At 42.9% G+C, this 21,582-nt stretch overlaps 1 protein-coding gene across 1 annotated transcript in view; it reads right to left on the reverse strand.

Moving 5' to 3' along the window:
• Positions 1–1,192: 1,192 nt before the first annotated feature.
• Positions 1,193–21,582, reverse strand: part of ETV5 (ETS variant transcription factor 5) — a 57,450-nt gene continuing 37,060 nt past the window's right edge. The window contains exons 8-13 of the mRNA XM_081087245.1: positions 16,905–17,164; positions 14,221–14,280; positions 9,672–9,740; positions 9,341–9,510; positions 5,035–5,136; positions 1,193–3,730 (exon numbers count right to left, since the gene is read on the reverse strand). Of these exons, the coding sequence (XP_080943371.1) occupies positions 3,509–3,730; positions 5,035–5,136; positions 9,341–9,510; positions 9,672–9,740; positions 14,221–14,280; positions 16,905–17,164 (883 nt within the window). The 3' untranslated portion in view covers positions 1,193–3,508. The remainder of the gene's footprint in view (positions 3,731–5,034; positions 5,137–9,340; positions 9,511–9,671; positions 9,741–14,220; positions 14,281–16,904; positions 17,165–21,582) is intronic.

Consider the following 21,582-nt stretch of genomic DNA (forward strand, 5'->3'; position numbering starts at 1 on the left):
TGCCTTCTCCCCAAGCATCTTAATCTGTCCGAGCTAATGGGTTTATGTGGCAGACATTCATCCTCACAAGCTCCCATTCAAGCGGCTGTGCACCCATTCGGTCTCAGATGTTTTTACACTTAAGGGCTTGTAAAATGCCCTTAAGAGAGAAAGTAGATAAACTTACAGAAAGCCTTCTGTTATAGGCTTGAAAAAAGGCTCTACTTATTCCTCTACTGTAATAGGAGTCCTGAAAAGCCCAAGGTAAGCTGCAGAAAAAGGGTGAAATGGGAACACTAACAGGCATAATACTGCACACAACCCTGCAAACTTTATTTTGTCCCAGACTTTTCCCAAGCGAACCCATGAGAAAAAGACAAATTTGGATGATTTTTGCACTGCTGCAGGGTCAGAAAAAACAAAGCAGGAAAGACTTCCCTAAGTTTTTGCTGTTGTTGTTCTCGAGGGACCAACTATTAGTAAAATTTCTACTTTTAAGATCAAAACTTATTTCAGGAAAATTAGGAAATAAATGATCTTCTCGAGTTTTTACTGGTTTTCAAAAGTATCTGTGTAAGAGGCTGAGCTAGAGTCATTCTGGAACTCTAAGTCCTGGCTAGTTAGTAATCTTTTTACACAACTCAGAGCCCAGACACGAGCTATGCTTTAAAAAATATTAAGTGTTGCCCGACTGGCATGGCTCAGTGGTTAACCAAATCACGGTTCGATTCCCAGTCAGGGCACAAGCCTGGGTTGTGGGCTCGATCCCCAGTGTGGGGCGTGCAGGAGGCAGGCAATCAATGATTTTCTCTCATCATTGATGTTTCTCTCTCTCTCTCCCTCTACCTTCCTCTATGAAATCAATAAAAATATCTTAAAAAAAATACTAAAGTGTTGGTGAGTAGGTGGGCTCAAGGGGATGGGGTGACCTCAGCTCACCACTGGCTGGGAAAAGGACCTCTTCCTCCTCTCCTTTGGATCACATTTTCAGCCAGAGTTTAAGAGGTGAGGCCAAAGAGCAGCTGCATTCTCTATTTCTAGGTAACAGTTCCCTACACTACTCTCACCTCCACAATTCTGGGTAACGCTCAACAGTTGAGAGACAATGAGAGAGGGAGAGAGGGGGAGAGAGAAGGAGACATAGCCAGGTGGCTTCTGCTTGCTTTAAAATCAGACACAGAGGGCAAGAAAGAGGCGGGTTTCAGACACTTGGTAAACTGAAAGCAAACTTCTTTATTGTACACAGTACAGAATATAACGCAGCTTGGCAGGATGCATACGGCCCTGCGCAGGGGGAAGTATTTCAAATCAACTGGCAGGTTGAAGCCTTTCTGCACTGTAGACTTTCCACACTCCGGAAAAGAAGCAAACCAAAACAAACAAACAAACAAACAAAAATAAAACCCTCCGGGAGGTGCATGAGTCCGATGGGAATGCAACGGTGATGCCTCCATCCTACGCCCCTGACAGCACAAGCCACGCGGTCACAGCAGGGAGGGGGAGCTCAGGCTACACGATTATTTTCATTCTTGCTAAGATAGCATAAACCCATTAAAAAAACCAAACCAACCCAAAAAACCCAAACCAGGATAAGCAAAGGAAGGAAGAAACAAATCCTATACAGCATTTACAACAAATAAATCTCTAGCCAGCTGGGGATAAAATATGCATCTATGTATATAGACTATGTGTAGGTTAGAAAGCTATAAATATGGTTTGAAAAAGAGTCCTTTGATTAGAGTACAATGCTAATGAAGGCCCAAGCTATAGGTTCAACACCTTTGTGGGCTTAAGTCGCTTCCAACAGAGGAAAACCTTGTGTTTCCATAGCTATAAAACACACCCCTTCCCCCATGACCCTCTTCACAAATGTGCTGCCGGTCATAGGGGGGACCATTTGACTGTGGAGCGCTCCATCCACAGGAAAACAATTCATGGCAGGTGTCACCCTCACGGAGCCCACGCTGTCCTTCGGTGGGGAGCAGCACAGCTGTTCTCAGCGCTAAGTGTCACGGGAGCAGAGTCAACAGAGCAGGCCGGCAGCAGCGAGGTGCTACCACCTCTTTCCTAATGAACTTTTCCTCTACATTGAGCTCAGCTTCCACATAGCTTTAGCTGGGTTGTTTAAAACTTCAGTATTATACAGCAACCAGATAAGCTTCTTATTTATTTTTTTTAAGGTGGCAGGAAACTAAAATGCTAGCACTGTTTACCTGTCAGTGTCACATGTAAGTCTCAAACCCTATGGAATCATATGCAGGGTTTAAAGTTCAAGAATGAAAGAAAAAGGAAAAACAAAACAAACTGATGAAACGGAAGTTGTCATCAGTCATACCCAGGGACGCGTCCCCTGGGTTCCCACCAGGTGACCAGGTTCCAAATGGACATGACATGTATTATGTACATTTGCTTTCCAGAGAGGGTGTGTTAGAGACTGTGGGGAACTATACACATAGAATCTAAGCGGTGTGTTCAGGCTGCCCTGCACACCTCGAAAATGTACAATCAGGTGCAAGTGTTCCGTCAGGCTGTCTGGTGCACAAAGCACAAAGTGGGCAGTAAAGTGGGCTTGTACACGGCAGAGGGGAAGCCCCCACAAAGCCCCTTTCAAGCTGCAGCGTCTTCATAAGTCGGCACTGCCCCATCTAAGGGATGCAGTGCAGTTACCAAAAGGTTTGGTGTTTTTTTGTGTTTTTTTTTTGCTTTAAATACCAAAACTACAAAAATCAGTTTATAAACTGTTTTTCCAAAACAACCACCAAAACAAAACAATCCCCCAAATCAAAGCAAAACAAAATACTGTCAAAGTGTTAATCACCCTTCTCCTAAAATTAAAGCCATCCGCACAGAGCCATGTGACTGGGAAGAGAAAAGGGGGCTTGTTCTACTTGGTGACCACATGGCCAGAAGGTTCCCAGGAGTAGCAATGCTAATTATTTGAGAACCATGGAGTGGGTAACAGCTGTTCTGACTTTCCCCCTTTTTTCTAAACCAAGGGGAAACATTACAGATTGAGCTAGATGAGCTCTCTGAATTTTATGATATATTTTTAACCCTTCATGGTTTGAGCCTCCCCAACTTAGTCTACCTACTATCCTTTGGGTTTGTAGTTTCATTTTCAATAAATTGTGCAAATCAGAGCCCTTCTATGTAAAGGCATTTAGTAGTTCGTGATCGATGCAGATTGTCACACTCTCCCCCAGTGTGTGGGTACTAACCTGAACAAGGTATTGCTTTGCATATATTGTCCATGGGAAGGAGGCTCCATTGCAATCTCTTCCCAGAAACCCTGTCAGGATCAGAGCTGAGGCACCAGCCTTTTGGAGGTTTCTCTGCCCCTCCCTGTTCCCACTCCCCAGCCAAGGTGTCTGTCTTTAAGGGTGCCAATCCAGAGACAGCTTGGGTTCTCCAGATAATACTCAAAGGGCAAGTTTTAGGAACAGCCAAAAACACAAACAAAACCACTGCCCTCATTTGCCTGAATGGGAACTGCTAGCTCTAGGGTTTGGCCGCTCAGCCATTCAGAAACTTAGTAAGCGAAGCCTTCAGCATAGGGGAGGCTGCTGCAGCGATCCATGTCCAGGAGGTAAGCAGGGTTGTCTTCAAAGTGGGTCAGCGGCAGGGTGTCCTCCTCGTTGAGGTGGCACTCGGACTCTGCTTTCAGGAACGGGCGCTGGTTGTCAGGGAAGGCCATGGAGAAAAGGGCATCCGGGTCACAGACAAACTTGTAGACGTATCGCTCCCCGGCCACCTGAGAGAGAAAACGCACCTAATAAGGCCCAGCTGGAACAGGGCATGGTGGGGACCAAGGGAAGAATAATGATATATTTTTAAGTCACCAAGCTCTCAGGAAGCCAGGGACCAAAGGAGGCTCATTAGTAACTGATTATCCAAATCATGCAGATTTATTTTGATAAATCTTGGGGACCTGCTACCTGCCAAGTGTTGTGTTGACACCACAGCTCAGCAGTTGAGATATCTGAATTTCATATTCACACTAGATGGGCTCACTGTCTTACAGTCACAACTTAGAAAGAATGAGTATCTGAGGTTGGCGCTTGGTGTTATGAGGAAGTACAATGGCTTCGGCATTGAAAGGTACAAAGCCGAAGCCAGGTCATGATTTCAGTCACTTCCAAAGTTCAATCTCCACAATAAGCTTTGTTATTTTGAAGGGCTAGGAATTTGATCAGACAGCCTATGTGGAAATTTTAAGTTTGTTCCAAAGCCAAAAAGAATTGCTTCTTGGCTTACCTGCAGTTTTAAATTGCTCATTCCATGGTTCTGTTACACTGAGGAACTGATAACTACTTTATATGGATTTACGCATCCTAACACTATTTAGCACCAAAAAGCCTTGATTATCCAAAGGCCTCATGAGGTAGCTGACGAGCAATCTAGGTCACTGGGAACCATTCTCTGCTGGTTGTTTAGCATCCCATACCTCCAAAAATCAAACCCGAAAATCAGCTTCGCTGGTAATACAGACATACACTTAACCATTCCTATTTAGTTTTTCTAAGCCACAGTTTTACATGAAATCTCTGGTTCCCCACCTCAAGAGTTGGTTACTTCTCTAGCATTTTTGAGAGCATTTAACCAACATATTTGAAGGTCTAGAATGCTTTTAACAACTAAAGACTTCAACGAAACTCTTGTGAGATTCAAGTCAATTCCCACACATGCTCCTTATGGACACAATAACTGGCCTAAGTGTCTGGACATTTTCGTAATTAGAGGCAGTTTAAGTAAAGCAGAGGAGCCTAATTTTCCCATGATTTGTCCCACACACAACCTCTGGTTTTCCTGTACACCCAAGAGCAATAAAGGTCCTCTTTATATCTCATTTGACTCTTGTCTTAAGTTTGCTTTTCCAAGGCTTTCTCCTACCACAGGATCACTTATGAGGCTGACGTTTTCTCCAGTAAGAACTTGAGAAGACCATTTATTTTCTAATTTTCTCCAGCCAGCCATTACAAACAGCCTTATTGCAGAAGCCCTTGACATTCTCTCTGCATGTGGTCAGAGCGGTTCGTGTCTCTCACAACGTCTCACCTTCTGCATGATGCCCTTCTCATAGTAATAGCGTAGAGATCGGCTGAGCTTGTCGTAGTTCATGGCTGGCCGGTTCTTCTGGATACCCCAACGCCGAGCAACCTGCAGAGACAGGAAAGCAATGGAAACGCATTCCCTGGGCCTCGTGGTTTTCTGCTGACCCAGGAGAGCCAGTTCTGTACTCTGACTGTTCTGGTCAGTGCTCCATTTCCCTGACCTGAAAGGAAAAGCATCTCATTCCCTCAAGACTAAACATTCCACAAAGGTGATGATTCGGTCACAACGGCTAAGAGGTGAGACCCAGAGGTGGAAGAATGCTTGCACTGTAGGTTACAGAGGGCTTGGGTAATGTCCCAGAGGAAGCAGGCCCTCTACTGTGTCTCCACATATGAATTATTGACCAATACCCGTAGACCATTAACATGCTGCCATTAAGTGCTATAGTTTCTGTAGCAGTCAATAAGGAATAATTAGAATGGTCATTCCTGAAACATTAGAAACACACTAGTGAGTTGCTAATGGGCCAGCAGAGCAAAAGTTCAATTCTAATAAGATTGGAGAGGGGCTGGGAGACGTTTACTTATTGCAGCTCATGGAATAAGGGGGAACCAGATCATTTCAGCCTGCTGCCATCCAATCCCCTGCTCCCAGAGGACTTGCAGAATGGACATTAAAACATGTAGCACCATTATCCACTTAATGAAAAATTAACAGGTTTTCCCCAACAGTTCTGAAGTGCATTATCCCACCCAGTCCACCTGAGGTGCAGTGACGGGGAGAAGTAATTGGAGCTCTGGGCAAAAAAAGTCTTACAGCCAAAAAACTTCCTAGTAGAGTTTACCCAATTCTCAGGACAGCCAAGCAAGTTCTGTTCTCAAGAGCCCAAATCCTGCCTATAAAGATGACTATCAAGGCAGGAAAAGAACAACCCTAGAAATGTGAGTCTTCTCCGAGGTCTTTAAATATATGCAAACCAGGGGTCAGGTTTTGAACATTTTAAGTCAGTTTTGGAAACTTTTTTTTAAAAAGCAAAATAACTATATTAAAACACCAAATGTTAAATATGGAATAGGAAGTGGGGAGATTGCAAGTGGAAAAGTAGATCATAAAACAGCATTCTGCTGAAAGTATTTGGGCAGGATGAAAACAACATCTGAATTCAGGATTCTAAAATGACCTTTAATAAATACCAGAAATGATCTGATAAGTAAGGAGGAATGCATCTGTCCTAATTACATTAGAATAATTTAATAGCCATGATTCCACTCTGCCTTGCAAGAAACTGTGAAAGTTAAATTTCCATTCGTTTACTTCCTGCCCCTATGCACACACGATGTCCTGGCTCTCCTCCTTTCTCCATAATGCATCCATTCAGCTCTATCTCTGAAATAGCCAAAAGGGCAAAATTAACCAAAAATTACATCTGGAAATAGTAGTGTAAAGGGAAACCTGCTACCCTAATATATGTTCTTCCACCCTGGCTCAATAGAAATGAGACTATGAAACCGTACTTAAACTACTGTCAGCCACAAGTGACGCAGGGACCCTTAAAAGAAGCCCAGCCTCATCACTTTAGTATATTTAGTGGTGGAAAACATTCTTGAATATTCCTCCACTTCTGCCACAACCTCTCTTTGCAGTCACTTGCTTATGCAATAGCTTACTGGAGAGAGGTTTTGTATATGCACAGACTTCAAAGCATCTGTGGTAGCCATAGTTACTGACTCATCCTCCTGGGCCAGGGCCCTATGATTCAGTAGCCTTCACCAGGGCTGCTCCTTCTGCAGTAATGCATAATGTGGCACAACTGCAGAGCAGCTGGGAATTAGGGCTGCCTCATTTCTGGGGTGAGGGGAGCAGCGAATGGTTTGTTACCAGCTCTTTCTGCCTTTCGTCTTTCCCAACCATTCCTTTGATAGCAGGCATCTTGAGGATGGAGGCTGAAGGAGTTAAAAAAAAAAAAAATCCACATATCTTTTCCTTTCTTTTCAAGAGAGAGCAGCCATAGCACGGGGAGCGGTTCTTTCTGCAGCCCATCCTTTTACACCTCCCATGGCATCAGTTATCTGCCACATGTTCAACAAACAACCCTACCCCCAAAATATTCATTAATGCAGATTCACAGTTAAAATGGCTCCAGATTAAAGCCGAGTCAGTCATAATTGAGAGGGTGCTAAGCTGGACGACTATCAAAAGACATTTGATTAGGGGGCCTGCCAAAACGCAGTTCTAAAACCACAATTTCCATGCACAGTGTAATGGATATTATGGATAATTACCCAGAGTGCACTACTCAGCCACACAGCTGCCTACAATTACGTCCCAAACAGCTTCCTCCTCCACTTTACCCTCCCAGCTCCCCCCATGACGACTTCTTACAGCTTTTCCGAGGAGTTGGTATCTTCCTGACATTAACAAGAGAAGGGCCCGCAAGGAGTACAGTGGGAAAAACACGCCACAAATGCTGTCTGTCCCGAGGTAAAGTGCAGAGATGGAACAGAGCCGTCCTGGGTGAAGAGCCTGGAACATTCAGGGTTCATGGAATGCCTGGGATGGCAAGGTGGGCGGGAAGGAGCACTTCCTGAAGAAACGAAGCTGTCCAATCAGCCGAGGGGGGGGCTCAAGGCCACCACGGGCCTCATGTGACTTGGCCGCTTGGCATTTATGAGCATTCTGGATTAATATTAGTTTCTTTATTGAGAAAGCAGAGGCCCTTTGCCATCTGTTCATCATTTTCTTTACCACTGGTAGGAGAGCAGAAGATTCAATAACAGCTTTACAAAGGGTCATAACCAGGTTCACCTGCAGCTGTACAGCCTGTGCTTAGGCCCGAGGCAGTGGCAATAAAGTAATAAAAGCTCCTGTTTGTGCAACAGGATAAATCAATAAGGGCTGCCGCAGGACAGATTTACTGTCACAAAGCCTCGGAGAGTCTAGGCGACATGCTTTCCTCAAGCCTCACATAAACCAGGCCGCGTTATGAGGAACAGAATGCGGGCCGATGGCTCCCCAGTATGGCTGGAGGCCGAAAACATGGCTCCATTTCCACATGACTTAGCCATAAAGAACGCTTAGAAACACAACAGTACTGGACTCTGGCTTTGAAGGTAGATTGAGTCCTGACAGAAACCATTTATAACATGGAATGTTGACACATTTCCATTTTCGTGAGTGATACAAGGTGAGGAACACCATACGTGCATCTCCTTTTATAACTGCCTCCAATCCACACATTCTCCTCTGAACTCCTGGACCATTGTCTTCTTCCAAATCAAGTGCCAGGTTCTTACCTTCTGCTGTTAGCCCTCATACCAACTTAACCCCTTAGTGTGCTAACCTGAGCCCTGGAATTAATGGAACAACATTTAAAACTGCAGTTCTTGCTCGAATGTTTTCTAAGAACATTGTTCTCATTTCAATTACACATATCCAAAGATACTTATGCTCTGCTGATTTAATATATAACACACCTAAGTACATGCGACTCTACGAAGCACATGCAAGATTTTCAGGGCTGTTACTTCTTCTCATTTATAATCTCTCTAGAATCTAAGTCAAATAGAAATTAAAAATCAATCCCTTTGGAATATGCCAAACTGAGAGTCTAATTTAATTTACTTTGTTATGTGATATTCAGGTAAGGGGTTCTGTAATATGTCTTCCCCACTGAAGAAATGGTACTGGTTCTGTCCGTAGGCCTTTTTGTCAATAGTTCTGAGCAACAGACAGTAATAATGTTAACCATGTTTCTTTTCCTATTAACAAAATAACGAAGGTTTTGTCATCTTTCAACTATTGTGATGTCACATAATATAGTTTAAAAAATCTAAATTATCTCTGATAATTTCATTTCTTTAGGTTAGAGCTATTTGAAATATGTACTGGGGTAGCTGCATCCTGTAATATATTACCAAAGCATCACACAAATATTCTGTAGCTCCACATATAGGCTATGACACATAAGGGCCGACACCAAAACAAGTTTATCATTGAAACAACACTTATAAACAACTTTCCAAGGCGAAAAACAGGCCCCATTTAGATCTTTATGGCCAACTCCACAGACTTTGTAGAAGTGATATGAATGCGTTTTAATGTATTTTACAGTGGAGAATCTGCCTGTCTGTGAATTGTAAACTGACCTCTGGATAATAGGAAGGGCACCGCCAAGCCCACTGACCAGGCCGGATCTGAATGAGAAGAGCATATTTAACACTGTAAAAGCCTCAATGGAGAACTAAACAAGGGCGAACATCAGCACCATCTACACATAAAAAATCATTCGAGTCCAGCATCCAATGCTCACCTCCTCAGGTTCTATCAGCTTGAACTCCATGCCTCGGCCTGTCCAGGCAATGAAGTGGGCATTGGCTGGGTCATCCAGAAGGGTAACCAGGAACTGCCACAGCTGAAGGGAGCCTCGCCTCTGGTAAGGGGGCCCCTCACGATACATGGTGGGCTCTTGTTTGACTTTGCCTGTTTGGGACAAAGGTACACATGCAATACTTTAATCTTAAGTATTTCAGGTGGTTTGGGCAAAAAAGAGTTAATGCTAATCTGCTATTAATAAGACTGAGGGAGGTGCTCTGACATCCCTGCGCCTCCGGCTTAGCAACAAACCGGATAGGGCTGCTCACCTTCCAGTCTCTCAGGAACAACACAAGTGTCATCGAAGTACAACCGGGGATCTTTTTCATATGAAAAGCCTGAAGGAGAAGTTAAAAAGAAAGACCACGTTGCTTAACAAATTCTCTGTGTGTTCTATTAAAATTCTGGATCTAAGAACTAAAATGGGATTCTATCCTTTGGGGCCCTAAGCCCCATTAACGGAAATACTGATGCCAGACTGAATTTTGGGGGACTTCAAAAGGACTCAGGCCTTCGCGTTCTGATGCATTCACCAGAGCTTCAGAGCGGCCCTGCTCTGAGAGCTAAGACTGCAGGGAAGCACCGAGTCACCAGAAGTTCCTTCACATCTTGCTTCTGATGTCTGCATGGATCAGTGTTGCTGTGACTAAGGCTTTGTATCTGAAAAGACATCTCATCTATTTCAGTCGGCCTAGCCACATGGATTTGATTGATCTGTGCATAGTCTCGCCATGTTCAACCTTTCTCTGTTGAGGCTGCCCACATACCTCATTCAATTACGAAAGAGTTTGGAGGGGAGAGAGGCTCGCCAATTGAGTAAAGACTTGGGCCTGTGGAGGGTTTCGCGGAGTAATAACTTAAAAAGCATGTTGCAGTAATAACCAGGCACATGGAAGGAATCTGAAGAGACGTTCTAGCAATAAAACTTATTTTACAGATAACAAAACAGAGATCAAGAAGGGGGAACTGACTGGTCCAATAACACATGTATGTGGAAATGAAAGGAAGCCAGGGCAGAAAGTTAAGGGGGTCAAGAAGAAGGAAAGAATGTCCTGTATTCAATCCACAAAAACCCTTAATATGCATTCCATGCTGACCACCATGTCACCAGGCATCCTGACAAGATCAGCGGTTCAAATCAAAGCCACTGAATAGACAGGCTTGATGGGGACCACATCTCTCCCCATGGTCTGGCCTGATTCCGGGTGTGAGCACTCTAGTATACTCTCCTCCACCAGCACACGTCTCAGGAGAAAACACGAGGGGCTCCCGTCTGGAAAACGCTGCTCCCTGTGCTCAGGTCCCTGGTCCACAAACCTGGCTGTGTAGTACAGGTGTATGCATGCCAGGGCTGCAGTGGGGACAGGCAGGGGGAGGCACTCTGCAGCGAAGGGCTATCTTAGATTTTGAGAGGGATTTGCTGTAACTTGAAAAATCCACAGGTAAAGGTGCCAAGGAACAATCTGCTGTTCTTTCTTCATGATCAGTCCAGACCAAGTTCTTGGCAGGACCAGCACCATTTTTAAGAGGCCTGGAACTGGGAAAACACTGTCCAATTTAAAGGAAACTGAGATTTTTTTTGAGGTTTGAATGATTTTTTGTTTCCTCAGCTCTAAGCACTATTTCTCTGTTTGCTTAATTACCTCAAAGGATGTATAATTTTATTGTCATTTATTTATTATTTAATTCAATAAATATTTTTGCCAGGCACTGCGCTGGAAGGAGGTAGACATGAGAAGACTACGGACTTGGTGCGTGTGCTCATGGAGCTCGCATCCCAATTGATGGACACAGACAATTAAGTAGGAAAAAAATAAATAAATGAGACATGGTGTGGTATGGAACATTTAAAGAGTGTAGGCCCTAGAGCCAGACTGGTGGACCTAGATTAGCTGTGTGACCTTGAACAAGTTAATTAATTTCTCTGTGCTCCAGTTTCCTCATATGAAGACTACGGAAGATAATAATTCCTACCTTATAGGGTTGTGAGAATTTAACGAGTTAATATATATTCTGTTCCATGGATCTAGTTATCTTTATACTGGCGTGCCAAGAATAGCTCCTGGTTGATAAGTGTGCAATAAATGATAATTGAAAAAAGTTAAGATAGTTAATTGTACATTGTGATAAGTACTATTAAGAAATTAATTGAATAATGGGAGAGCTTTATCTTCTATTCTCTCTCATAGATTCTAAATTCCTTGAGGATAAGGACCATGTTCTGAATTTCTTCATATCTTCATAGCACCTGATACATAATAAGTGCTCAATTAAGTATTTGAATAAATGAGAGAATCTACAGTCTCCATTAAAAAAGACTTAGGAATATAATGCTAACTTTTAAATCAGGAATTCAGTGACTCCTATGATACATTTATTTTCCAATTTGATTAGAAAACTGACTTTTATGACAAACTGTAATACTTTATACTATCAACAAGAGTTACATCATGCTTTTTGCCTTGTTTGCCAGAAAACTGTATTTTTCTGATTTTCCATACGGATTTTGGTAACTCCAGTGGTGTTTGAATGGCCTTATGATAGTCATTATAAATATACTACTTCAAAGTTCACACACCTGTTACACTTGCTGTGTTATTTTTAGAGCTTTTCTTCCTCTAACGTAAAGATAATGCAGTTAAAATATACCGGGAGAAAATGTAAAGCTAGATTACCTTCTAGGTTTGGTTTTCAAACTAATCAGATGAAGGCCTGCCCATGAGTATCGTTTTGATGTATTTTGTGGTTTCTAGTTATCACCACATGTGATTCTCTAAAACATCTGGAAGATGCTGTTGGTTTAAGTGAAATGTAAGTCAGTTGAATTTGTGCCAGCAATTACATCAGTTGTGGCTACAACTATCTAATCACTCAAATAAAGGTGGCAGGAAGGAAGGACCTGTTTGAGGAGCAAAGTAGAAATGAGAGATTCAAAATAGTATGCAAAGATTCCAGGTGAACGCTAAGGCAAGATGGCTATCTTAGTAATCACAGATGCCAATCAGAAACACTTGTTCCACTAACTGTTTCACAGGCATCTGTGGTCAAGCCTGTGTACCGAGGGAAAAACCATGTCAGAATAATTTAGAGCAATTAAAAATGCAGGTCTCTTTGCAACGAACTTCTTCACTGTGTGGGGGCAGGGAAAGGAATGGGAAAGAGTGGGGCAACGAACACAAACTCACCAGGTATTTTGTGTGTAGCAAGCAGCCCAATGCCTTACTAAAAATAGTTCCTTTAAGAGCATGCTCCTTTCTAAATGTGGTAATTATGCAAAATGTTTTCCTCCCTCTTTCCCCCAACTCCCTCTTATTTTGCCTGCTACAGACATCAATTGATTCTGTAGAAACATTTGGGAACCTGGAAGCGAGCCCCACACAGCTGTGCCGATCACAGTCAGAGGTCCAATAGAAGCCCTTCCTTCCCAGGGCTGGACACTCACTCTGATTATCTCAGTGCCCCTTGCAACAACACCTGGTCTCCCTCCAACCAAGCCAGTGGGAAATAATTTTTCATTGAAACCACTCTTGTGAACCAATCACTTACAAAAACCAGCCAATGTTTCATAGTGCTGCTTTACTAATTCTTTCAACCTTCCTCTAAAACTCGAGAGCAGTGGTTCTCAACCTTGGCTGCACATTAGAATCACCTGGGAATCTTTTTAAAATCCTGATTTCTGGGCCTCATCCTCCGGAAGTTCTGTTTCTTTGTTACTAATGTTGTGGCCTCACCCCATAACAAAGAAACAGAATTTCCGGAGGATGAGGCCCAGAAATCAGGATTTTAAAAAGATTCCCAGGTAATTCTACTGTGCAGCCAAGGTTGAGAACCACTGCTCTAGAGAACAGTGGTTGTCAGTTTTGGATGCACATTAGAATCACCTGGGAGTTTTAGTGGCTACTAACCCCTGGGTTCCACCCCAGAATTTCTGCTTAATGGTCTGGATATCAAATGTTTTAAAAGCCCCTCAGGTGATTCTAATGTGGAGCCAAAGCTCAGACTCCCTGCTCTATACAGTGGGGCCTTGACTTACGAGTGTCCCAACTAACGAGTTTTTTGAGAGAGATACCAGCTGTCTCTCCGCCGATTTTTTGCATTGAGTTGACAGAGTAATTTGAGTTAACAAGCTCCTAAAGAGCTCCTTAACGAGCTTGGTCTCGGATCGAATTAAACTCGTAAGTCAAGGCCCCACTGTAGTAGTTCTCAGACTTGAATGTGCATCCGATCACCTGCCTTGTTAAAACATGGATTGCTGGGAGTTTCTTATTCACCAGGTCTGGGTGGGTACTGAGAATTTGCTTTTCTAACAAGTTCCAGGTGAAGGTTATGCCCTGGGCTTGACGAATCACTGCTCTAGATATTTATGGAGTGATTAACAGAAAATAAAACATACTTCTGGGGAAGCTGTTCTAAGGAAAAAGCTCTCCCGTGTTTCAATGTTCAGAAGAGAAGTCCTGAACCTACCATCTCAAGTCATGACATAATTCCTAAGTTCCAGTTTAGGCCGAATGTGTTATATACAGCTGTGTAATCTCCTTGTATGGAACTGTGGAGAACTAATTGGTCCACCGTTTCTTCACATTCTCCCCTGAACTCCTAAAGTTAGGGTCATTGCTATTGAAAATGCTGGCAGCCCTCACAGTGCTCAGGAGCATGCCTCAGACTGTGTGTGCAAAATAACAGAAGAATATGATCAACTAGCTCTCATACTCATGAGCTAAGGATGGTTTAAAGTTTAAACTATGATCTCAAATCTTAGCCTGGAAACTGAGCAATTTTAAGCTTCCTTGAATACTTTTCTTTTTCAAAGTTACTTACCTTCATGGCTGTTGGAGAAATAGCCCCCTCTCATGTAGGTTGACTGGCAGTTAGGCACTTCTGAAAGAGAAACACAGACAGGCACACTCTCGTCAATCATTTCTGTGGTGAGTCATCACAACAATCAAACTGCAGCTCTGCGGTGAAGCCCTAACCTTCTCCTGCTCCAAGGTCATGTCATTTTGGTTTTGTCCTGGGAAAGAGGTACCACCCTAATAACCAACATGGAAAACACCATATAACCCACCATCTGAAAGGAGGACTCTTGACTCCTAAATCAAGAACTGAGAGAAAAAAATGTCTCATTCTCACAACTTGCTCATTTAGAAATTAGTTTAACACCAAACTTGATGAGAGAGTTCATGGTAGGAGAAACTGGCTTTTAAAAGGCCAAGGTTGGCCTTCTGCCTGTAACAACTCTGCGGCTTTGGGGTTTTGGACGGGGAGGAGGGTCACTAAGATCTTCCCAATTTACTCTTTATAGCTGATGGTCACATCCAGTTCTGCTGTAAGAGGTGAAGGTATTTTTAGGCCAAAGAGATTAGGGGATCTGAAGCTATGAAGCTAGGACAAGAACTGGCAGGAGTGGATTTGGCAAGTACATTTGCACCATGCTGGACCTGTCAGAATGGAACCCCTGCACAGCCATCTCTTCTTCTGGCATCATGTTTTCAAGACAGTGAGTTGAGTTGTGTCTATGCAGGGCAAGCCTGCCTACATACCAGGACACCACTCAGACCAAAGAATTACAGATATGGTAACATCTGCTGAGTGTCTTGCTATAAGGGAGTGGGATGGGGTAAAAAACTGGTCAGGACAGATTAAAATGTCAATCCCAAAGTAAAAATGTTTCTGGTCATGCCTACTCCTGAGAATAATACATCAAAGCCTTCAGGAGGAATGCCAATGGGAACTTTACAAGTTATTGATACCTATACTTGGTGATTTTTCTGTCATAAAGCAACAGATGTCTCCCGTCTGCTTACCTCCTCAACCTTTTTCATAACCAATTTCTGCCTGAATTTAGCAACCTATGTATTATCTCACAAAAGGCCATTGAGTAAATTCTATAACCTATTTCATTTGCAAAAGCCATTCAAGTATATACTGCCCCGCCCTTCCCTAGGGTCTTCAAGAAAAGCATGCCTGGGGAAGGCTGAAAACCTACCCACCAACCCTCAAATTCCTTTAGCACCAACTGCAAAAAAGAGTGAAAAACTTAATTTCTGAAAGGAGGAAAAACGAAGCAGAAGAAACAGTTTCTAAATGTGCAAGCTACAACCCAACCCTCCTTTTCCCTGACGATCTCATTTAATAAACCTGACCTCTAAGATATGTAGTCAGTGAATGAGTGTGTGTGGAGGGGAGGGGGGACAGCAGGGCCCCCAAGTACAGCTTAAACTCTTGATATGCTTCAGGTTCTAGACAAGAGTAACCTATCTATCTATATAAAAGCCAAGTGACCGGAACGATGGAATGACTGGAATGACCAGTCACTATGATGTGCACTGCCGTGGTCAACCGGCCCGATGGGGGCCTGATCAACCCCCGCAACCTCCTGCAGACCCTCCCCCTGGCCGGCCCTGCTCCTGATTGGCCCCACCATCCTGATTGGGGGCAGAGCCGGCCGGCCAACCTCCCTAGGCCCCTCCCCCCTGCCACCCCGCCCTGATCAGTCCCCATTGGGGCAGGTTGGCCAGACCCCACCTGTGCACGAATTCATGCACTGGGCCTCTAGTAACCAAATAATAGGAGACCTAATGTATCTCTCTCTGTGTATACCAACAGCCACTGAAGGACACAGAAACTTTTCCAGATGAAAACGCTGCAATAGAGCAGTGAATCCCATGAAGCAACCAAAAAGACACCTTTCCCATGGTGCACCCAGCACCCCACAGAGCAATGACACACTAGGTGCTTTCTTGGAACACCATTCATTTCAAGAATAGAAATAATCCCTTCCCACATGTGGGCTCTCTTCCATATTCTTATATTGAAAGTTTATGAGTCTTGTATTAAGAAAGAAAGCCATAGAACTAGGGACACGACTAAGATGCAGAAATAATATGCCCTGTGTCCAGTGACCCTAAGATAATAGGTCTTAAAAAGAGTATCATCAAGATTGGACCCCGGGCCTGGCCAGCGTGGCTCAGTGGTTGAGCATCGACCTAGTAACCAGGCGATCACGGTTAGATTCTCAGTCAGGGCACATGCCCCAGTTGCAGGCTCAGTCCCTAGTGTGGAGCGTGCAGGAGGCAGCCAATCAATGATTTTCTCTCTCCCTCTCCCTTCCTCTCTGAAAAAAAAAAAAAAAAAAAAAAAAAAAAAAAAAAAAAAAGATTGGACCCCAGCAATCTTCAGGGTTGGCCTCAGAGGTGTATTCTGCACCACTTTTAATTTAGTTGTAATTCGGGTTTGGTCCTGGAGGAGGTGAGTGTAGCTTCCACCTACTTGCCACCATCTTGAAATCTCCCTGCACCACTTTTGACTGCCCCCTGCACTTCCTACGATTTGCATGGCTTTTGTGTTCTGTTTTTTATTCAGTTATGCATAAACATGCCTGCTTTACTAGCTCCTAATTTTATGAAACTATTCCCCAAAGCCCTACAGGAGGAAGACATTCAATAATACCCAGAAAGATGGATGAGAGAATGAAGAAAGAAGTGGCATGACTTCATACTAACCTGAATCAACGCAGTAATCCCGGGGCTCCTGCTTGATTCCCATTGGTGACTGGAACCCATGTGCTGGGGGGCCCGGCATGCCTGGGACCCCATGTTCATAGAGTGGGTCATGGTATTCTTGTTTGAATCCCTGAGGGGGTGGGGGAGCTGCAGGGACAATAGGTTCTGACATTTGCCGGTGGTAACTGGGGCGATTATCTCCAGGAACTCCTGACTGAGGAGGGAAGGGGTGGCAGGGTTCAGACAGTTGTCTCTGAAATCTGCAAGAAGAAAGTAGTTATATTGTTTAATTAAGAACATCACGAATACCTTCTATAATTTAGCATTGAGGATCATTTGCAAAGCAATGCCTCTCCAACCAACTTGACAAAATGATCCTAAACTTTATTTAAAAGATTAAATAATTTTGAAAAGAGAATGATCTATTCCACACTGAAAATATTATAAAGCCATAATAATTAAAACAGGAATAGAAGAAATGAAAGATAGGCATGTCAAAGAAATCGAATGGAAAGTCAGAAACTGTCAAATATATTCCAAAATTTGTTAAGATAGGCATTTCAAATTAGTGAGGGGAAAGGTTGAACTTCTGCTTTATACCATATGCTTAAATAAATTTAATATAGAATAAAGATTTAATGTAAAAACATAATAGTAAAGTAAATATATATGAAAACATAAAATCTTGGAGAAAAACACCTTTTTATACATTGTACCAACAGCAGAAACCACCAAAATAAATATGAACACACCTCATTGTATAAGTTTCTATAAGTCAAAAAACATCAGCAACAAAACCAACAAAGAAACAACAAACTGGGAGGAAAATCTGTGACAGTCAGAAAATACCAGAATCAAACCCCAAAATTAAACTAATTGGAGGAAAATTCTCTAACAAATATAGCAATGTTAATGTTGTTGACATAAAGGGCTTTTAAAAATCAATAAAAGATGAACATCCCAACTGAAAAAAATGGGCAAATGACATAAATCAGGAAAAATCACTAAAGAAGGAATACTAGGACTCATAAATAAACAAAAAGTTTAACTAACCAGTCATTAGTAATCATTAAGGAGAGAGACAGTTTTTCCTGGTTACTTAGAGGATGAGCAGGCAGTTAATAAATCTGTGTCTGACACATAAAACACACTGAAATCATAGATATAGTTAGATTTTAGCTACAAAGATGGTCACGAGTACAAATGTCTAATACAGGAACTGGCTAAGGATGTGGTAATACTGCCATTTAGTTGAAAGGAATCATAAAAAAATGATGCAGTATACACATATATAAGGACCTGCAAAGGTATTTTTTTTATATATATATATTTTATTGATTTTTTACAGAGAGGAAGGGAGAGAGAGATAGAGAGTTAGAAACATCGATGGGAGAGAAACATCGATCAGCTGCCTCCTGCACATCTCCTACTGGGGATGTGCCCGCAACCGAGGCACATGCCTTGACCGGAATCGAACCTGGGACCTTTCAGTCCGCAGGCTGACGCTCTATCCACTGAGCCAAACCGGTTTCGGCGGCAAAGGTATTTTTGATATTTTAAGGCAGGCTGTGAAAGAGTACAAAGAGCATCACATTTTCGCAAACATAAGGAAAAGTGTGTATGGTGTTATATAAAATCCTGGATTTGTACCTAATTGTTCATATTGCTTATTTTGGGTGGTAATGATTTTAGGTGATTTTCTTTTTTTGCTCATCTATAGTTGAATAAATATGCATTATTTTATAATAAGACAGAACAATAAAAGCCTTTGTTATTGTTACTTAATGAGTATCATTAACATCCTTTAGCTGTCAGAGCAACCCAGAGGAGTGCCAACTGCCCCTGCCCTGTTGCGAAGGCGGAGTAGTAAAAGAGGAAGCCTGGGGTCCTGAAGTGAAGCCGCTTACGAGCGAAGTGATGGGGGGCACACTTTCTTGGTTTCAGCTGCCTCATCTGTACCATGGGATGTATTTTCCGACCAAATGCTACTGGAATGGTGAAATAAAGTCATGTCTACAAAAGCATGGTTTCTGGCACAGCTGTAATCACTGCCGAACTGGGGTAGATATCAGGAGGGTGGGCGCAGAAGTTAGAGATGGGAACCCTCAATGTGAGGCCTCAATCCATGAAATATGCATAAGGCACTAATCGATGCGTATAAAGAAAAGCATTTGTGAATAGGTGCCCTCAGGTAAAAAATACGAGCCAGGGTTCAGGGGGAAAAAAGTAAAGATTTTAGAACTAATTTCAATACATTTTAAAAAATCAACAATATAATCCTGTAATATTAAGGTCTTGCTCTCTCCTGTTAGCTTGAATCCTATTAATAGCTTTAATCAAATCATTTGAATTTGATTTGAATCAGTCTGTGGCAACAGGTGGCCAACAGATTTCTAGGATATCAAGCTTTAAAATCTTAAACTGAAAAGATTGGGTGCAGATAAAGTACTTTTTAGATCAGGGTACAGCATGGCTCTCACTCTTGAGTCTTTACTACCCTATCAAAAGCAACACGCTATGCCCTGGCTGGCATAACTGTGGTCAGAGCATTGGCCTGCACACCGGAGGGTCGGTTCGATTCCCAGTCAATCGGGGAGCATGCAGGAGGCAACCAATCCGTGCGAGAGACATCGATGTTTCTCTCCCTCTGACTCTCCCCTTCTGCCCTCCCTTCCATTCTCTATAGAAATCAATGGGGAAAATATCCCCACTCCTTGGGTGAGGATTAAAAAAAGCAGCAGCCTAAGATCATTTTAAAACATAAAGATCACCAACAACTTTACATATACTTATCCTTTTATCCCAGAACTAAAAGCATCAGAATCTGCCTGGCCAATGTACTGAATAAGTTTTAAAACTACATAAGGCTCAGGGGGTTGAGAGCCTTTCACTAAGGGACTGAATGCATTACAGTGGAACTTCATCAGGAATGAGATTTTCTAGGATGCTGTTATTTAAGGAAACCCTTGCGGAGTCTTTGAAGAAGTGTAAATTTGAAACTCGGGGTTCGACTTGACGTTTAGAATATAGCTACCAAAAAAAAAAAAAAAAAAGGGAAAATAGAATTTAGGCACCAGCAGCACACTGAAAACCTGAGTCTTTGAAGAAAAATTTGAAGAAGGGAACCCAAAAGAAAGATGAGGATATTCTCAAGGCCTTATTTTTATAAAGTACCCAAACCTTACGCTAGCAGGAAGAAACAGCAATAAGGGCGCTGTTCTCTATCTTTCCCCTCTGCCACCATCTCAGCACCTTCAAAGGTGACCTGCACAAATCACTTCCTTTGATGGCTCTGGGATGGCAGGAACCACTCAGTTCTGTAATCAGAGCCTCTGCAGCTGGCAGGCCCAACCACTCCACTTCCGCTCATCTTCTCACCTTTCAGAATGAAACTCTAGAGCTGTCCCGGTACAGCCCCTTCAGGAAAAGGTACTTCCAGATGGGCATCAGGCAGCATAACTGGAAGGATTTGTGAAACTTGGGGGCCTGGGATCTGAGGATAGATTCTGTCATTGGGATGGTTCTGTCTTGGTTTGTTTTGAGGGAGTGGAAGTGGCAAAGGGGACCTTAAGGGTAGGTCACAAAACCAACATATTTGGAAGAAAGTCTCTCAGAGCTTGCTGCTGATAATGGCTTTTATTTGCTGAGATTAGTAAAGTAATTCAGTTCTTTTCCCCTAAATACATTCTGTGAACTTTACTCACTGACCTTCATTTGAACCCCCTTTCCCTGTCCCCAATCCTTTGAAGTACCTAAGAATGTGTTGTATACATAATACAGCTGTGACAAAGATGCCTCTTGTTTACTGAGGCAGGCAAGCATTTTCAGTGGAAGAGAGGCCTGGTTCCTAACAAACCTCTTCCCGCTCACTCCCAAACCCTCTGACCCGCACTCCCACACTCATATCCCAGCAGGGCTCAGGTGGTAGTGAGGTCACAGTTGGTGAGCAAAAGGAGACTTCTGACTACCAAGGGATTCTAAATTCAATAGGTTACAGATTAAGGCTTTTCCAGTGCCAGTTTATTTAAAGAACCAGTTATTTATTTATCTGTCAGATTTATATAGCGCCTTTCCTCCCAAGAGCTCACCCACGCTACCAACATTTGGTTTACGTTATGAAAACCGTTAGATGCTTTTTCTGCATTTCCTTTTCAGTTCCTGCTGCCAACACACAGAGTAAACACAATGCTTAGAGGAAAAAAAGGAGAAAAGTGTGGATTCAATGAAGGCCACACAGTAACCGTGGGTGCCAGGTGAAGCAGTGATGTTCAGAGGCCATTGAGAGATGATATGTAAGATCAGCCAAGACACCAACACCAAGTGCTTAATATTTCCGTTAAGGCTAAGAGCAGATAGAAAATAGAGAAGCAGCATAGCTGGGTAAGAGGCTCTGGCTGTGAAGTCAGCACATCCTAGGTTGAAATCCAATCTTTACCCTTATTAGTTATGTGACCTTGGGTGAGTTATGTAACTGCTCTGAGCCTCAGTTTCCTCTTCAGTAAAATAAGGACAACCATGGGATCTGTCCCAAAAGTCTGTTGTAAAGATTATGTAAGATAATGCATGAAACAGGGCCCAGCACTCTGCTAGGTTCTTGATATACATTACGTTTAAACATCACTATCAAATGCTCCAGCCCTCCCCCAGCCCGCAACAAGCCAAATTCAGAAGTTATGCA

Source organism: Myotis nattereri (assembly GCF_964212035.1).
Source record: "Myotis nattereri genome assembly, chromosome: 3".
Classification (NCBI taxonomy): domain Eukaryota; kingdom Metazoa; phylum Chordata; class Mammalia; order Chiroptera; family Vespertilionidae; genus Myotis; species Myotis nattereri.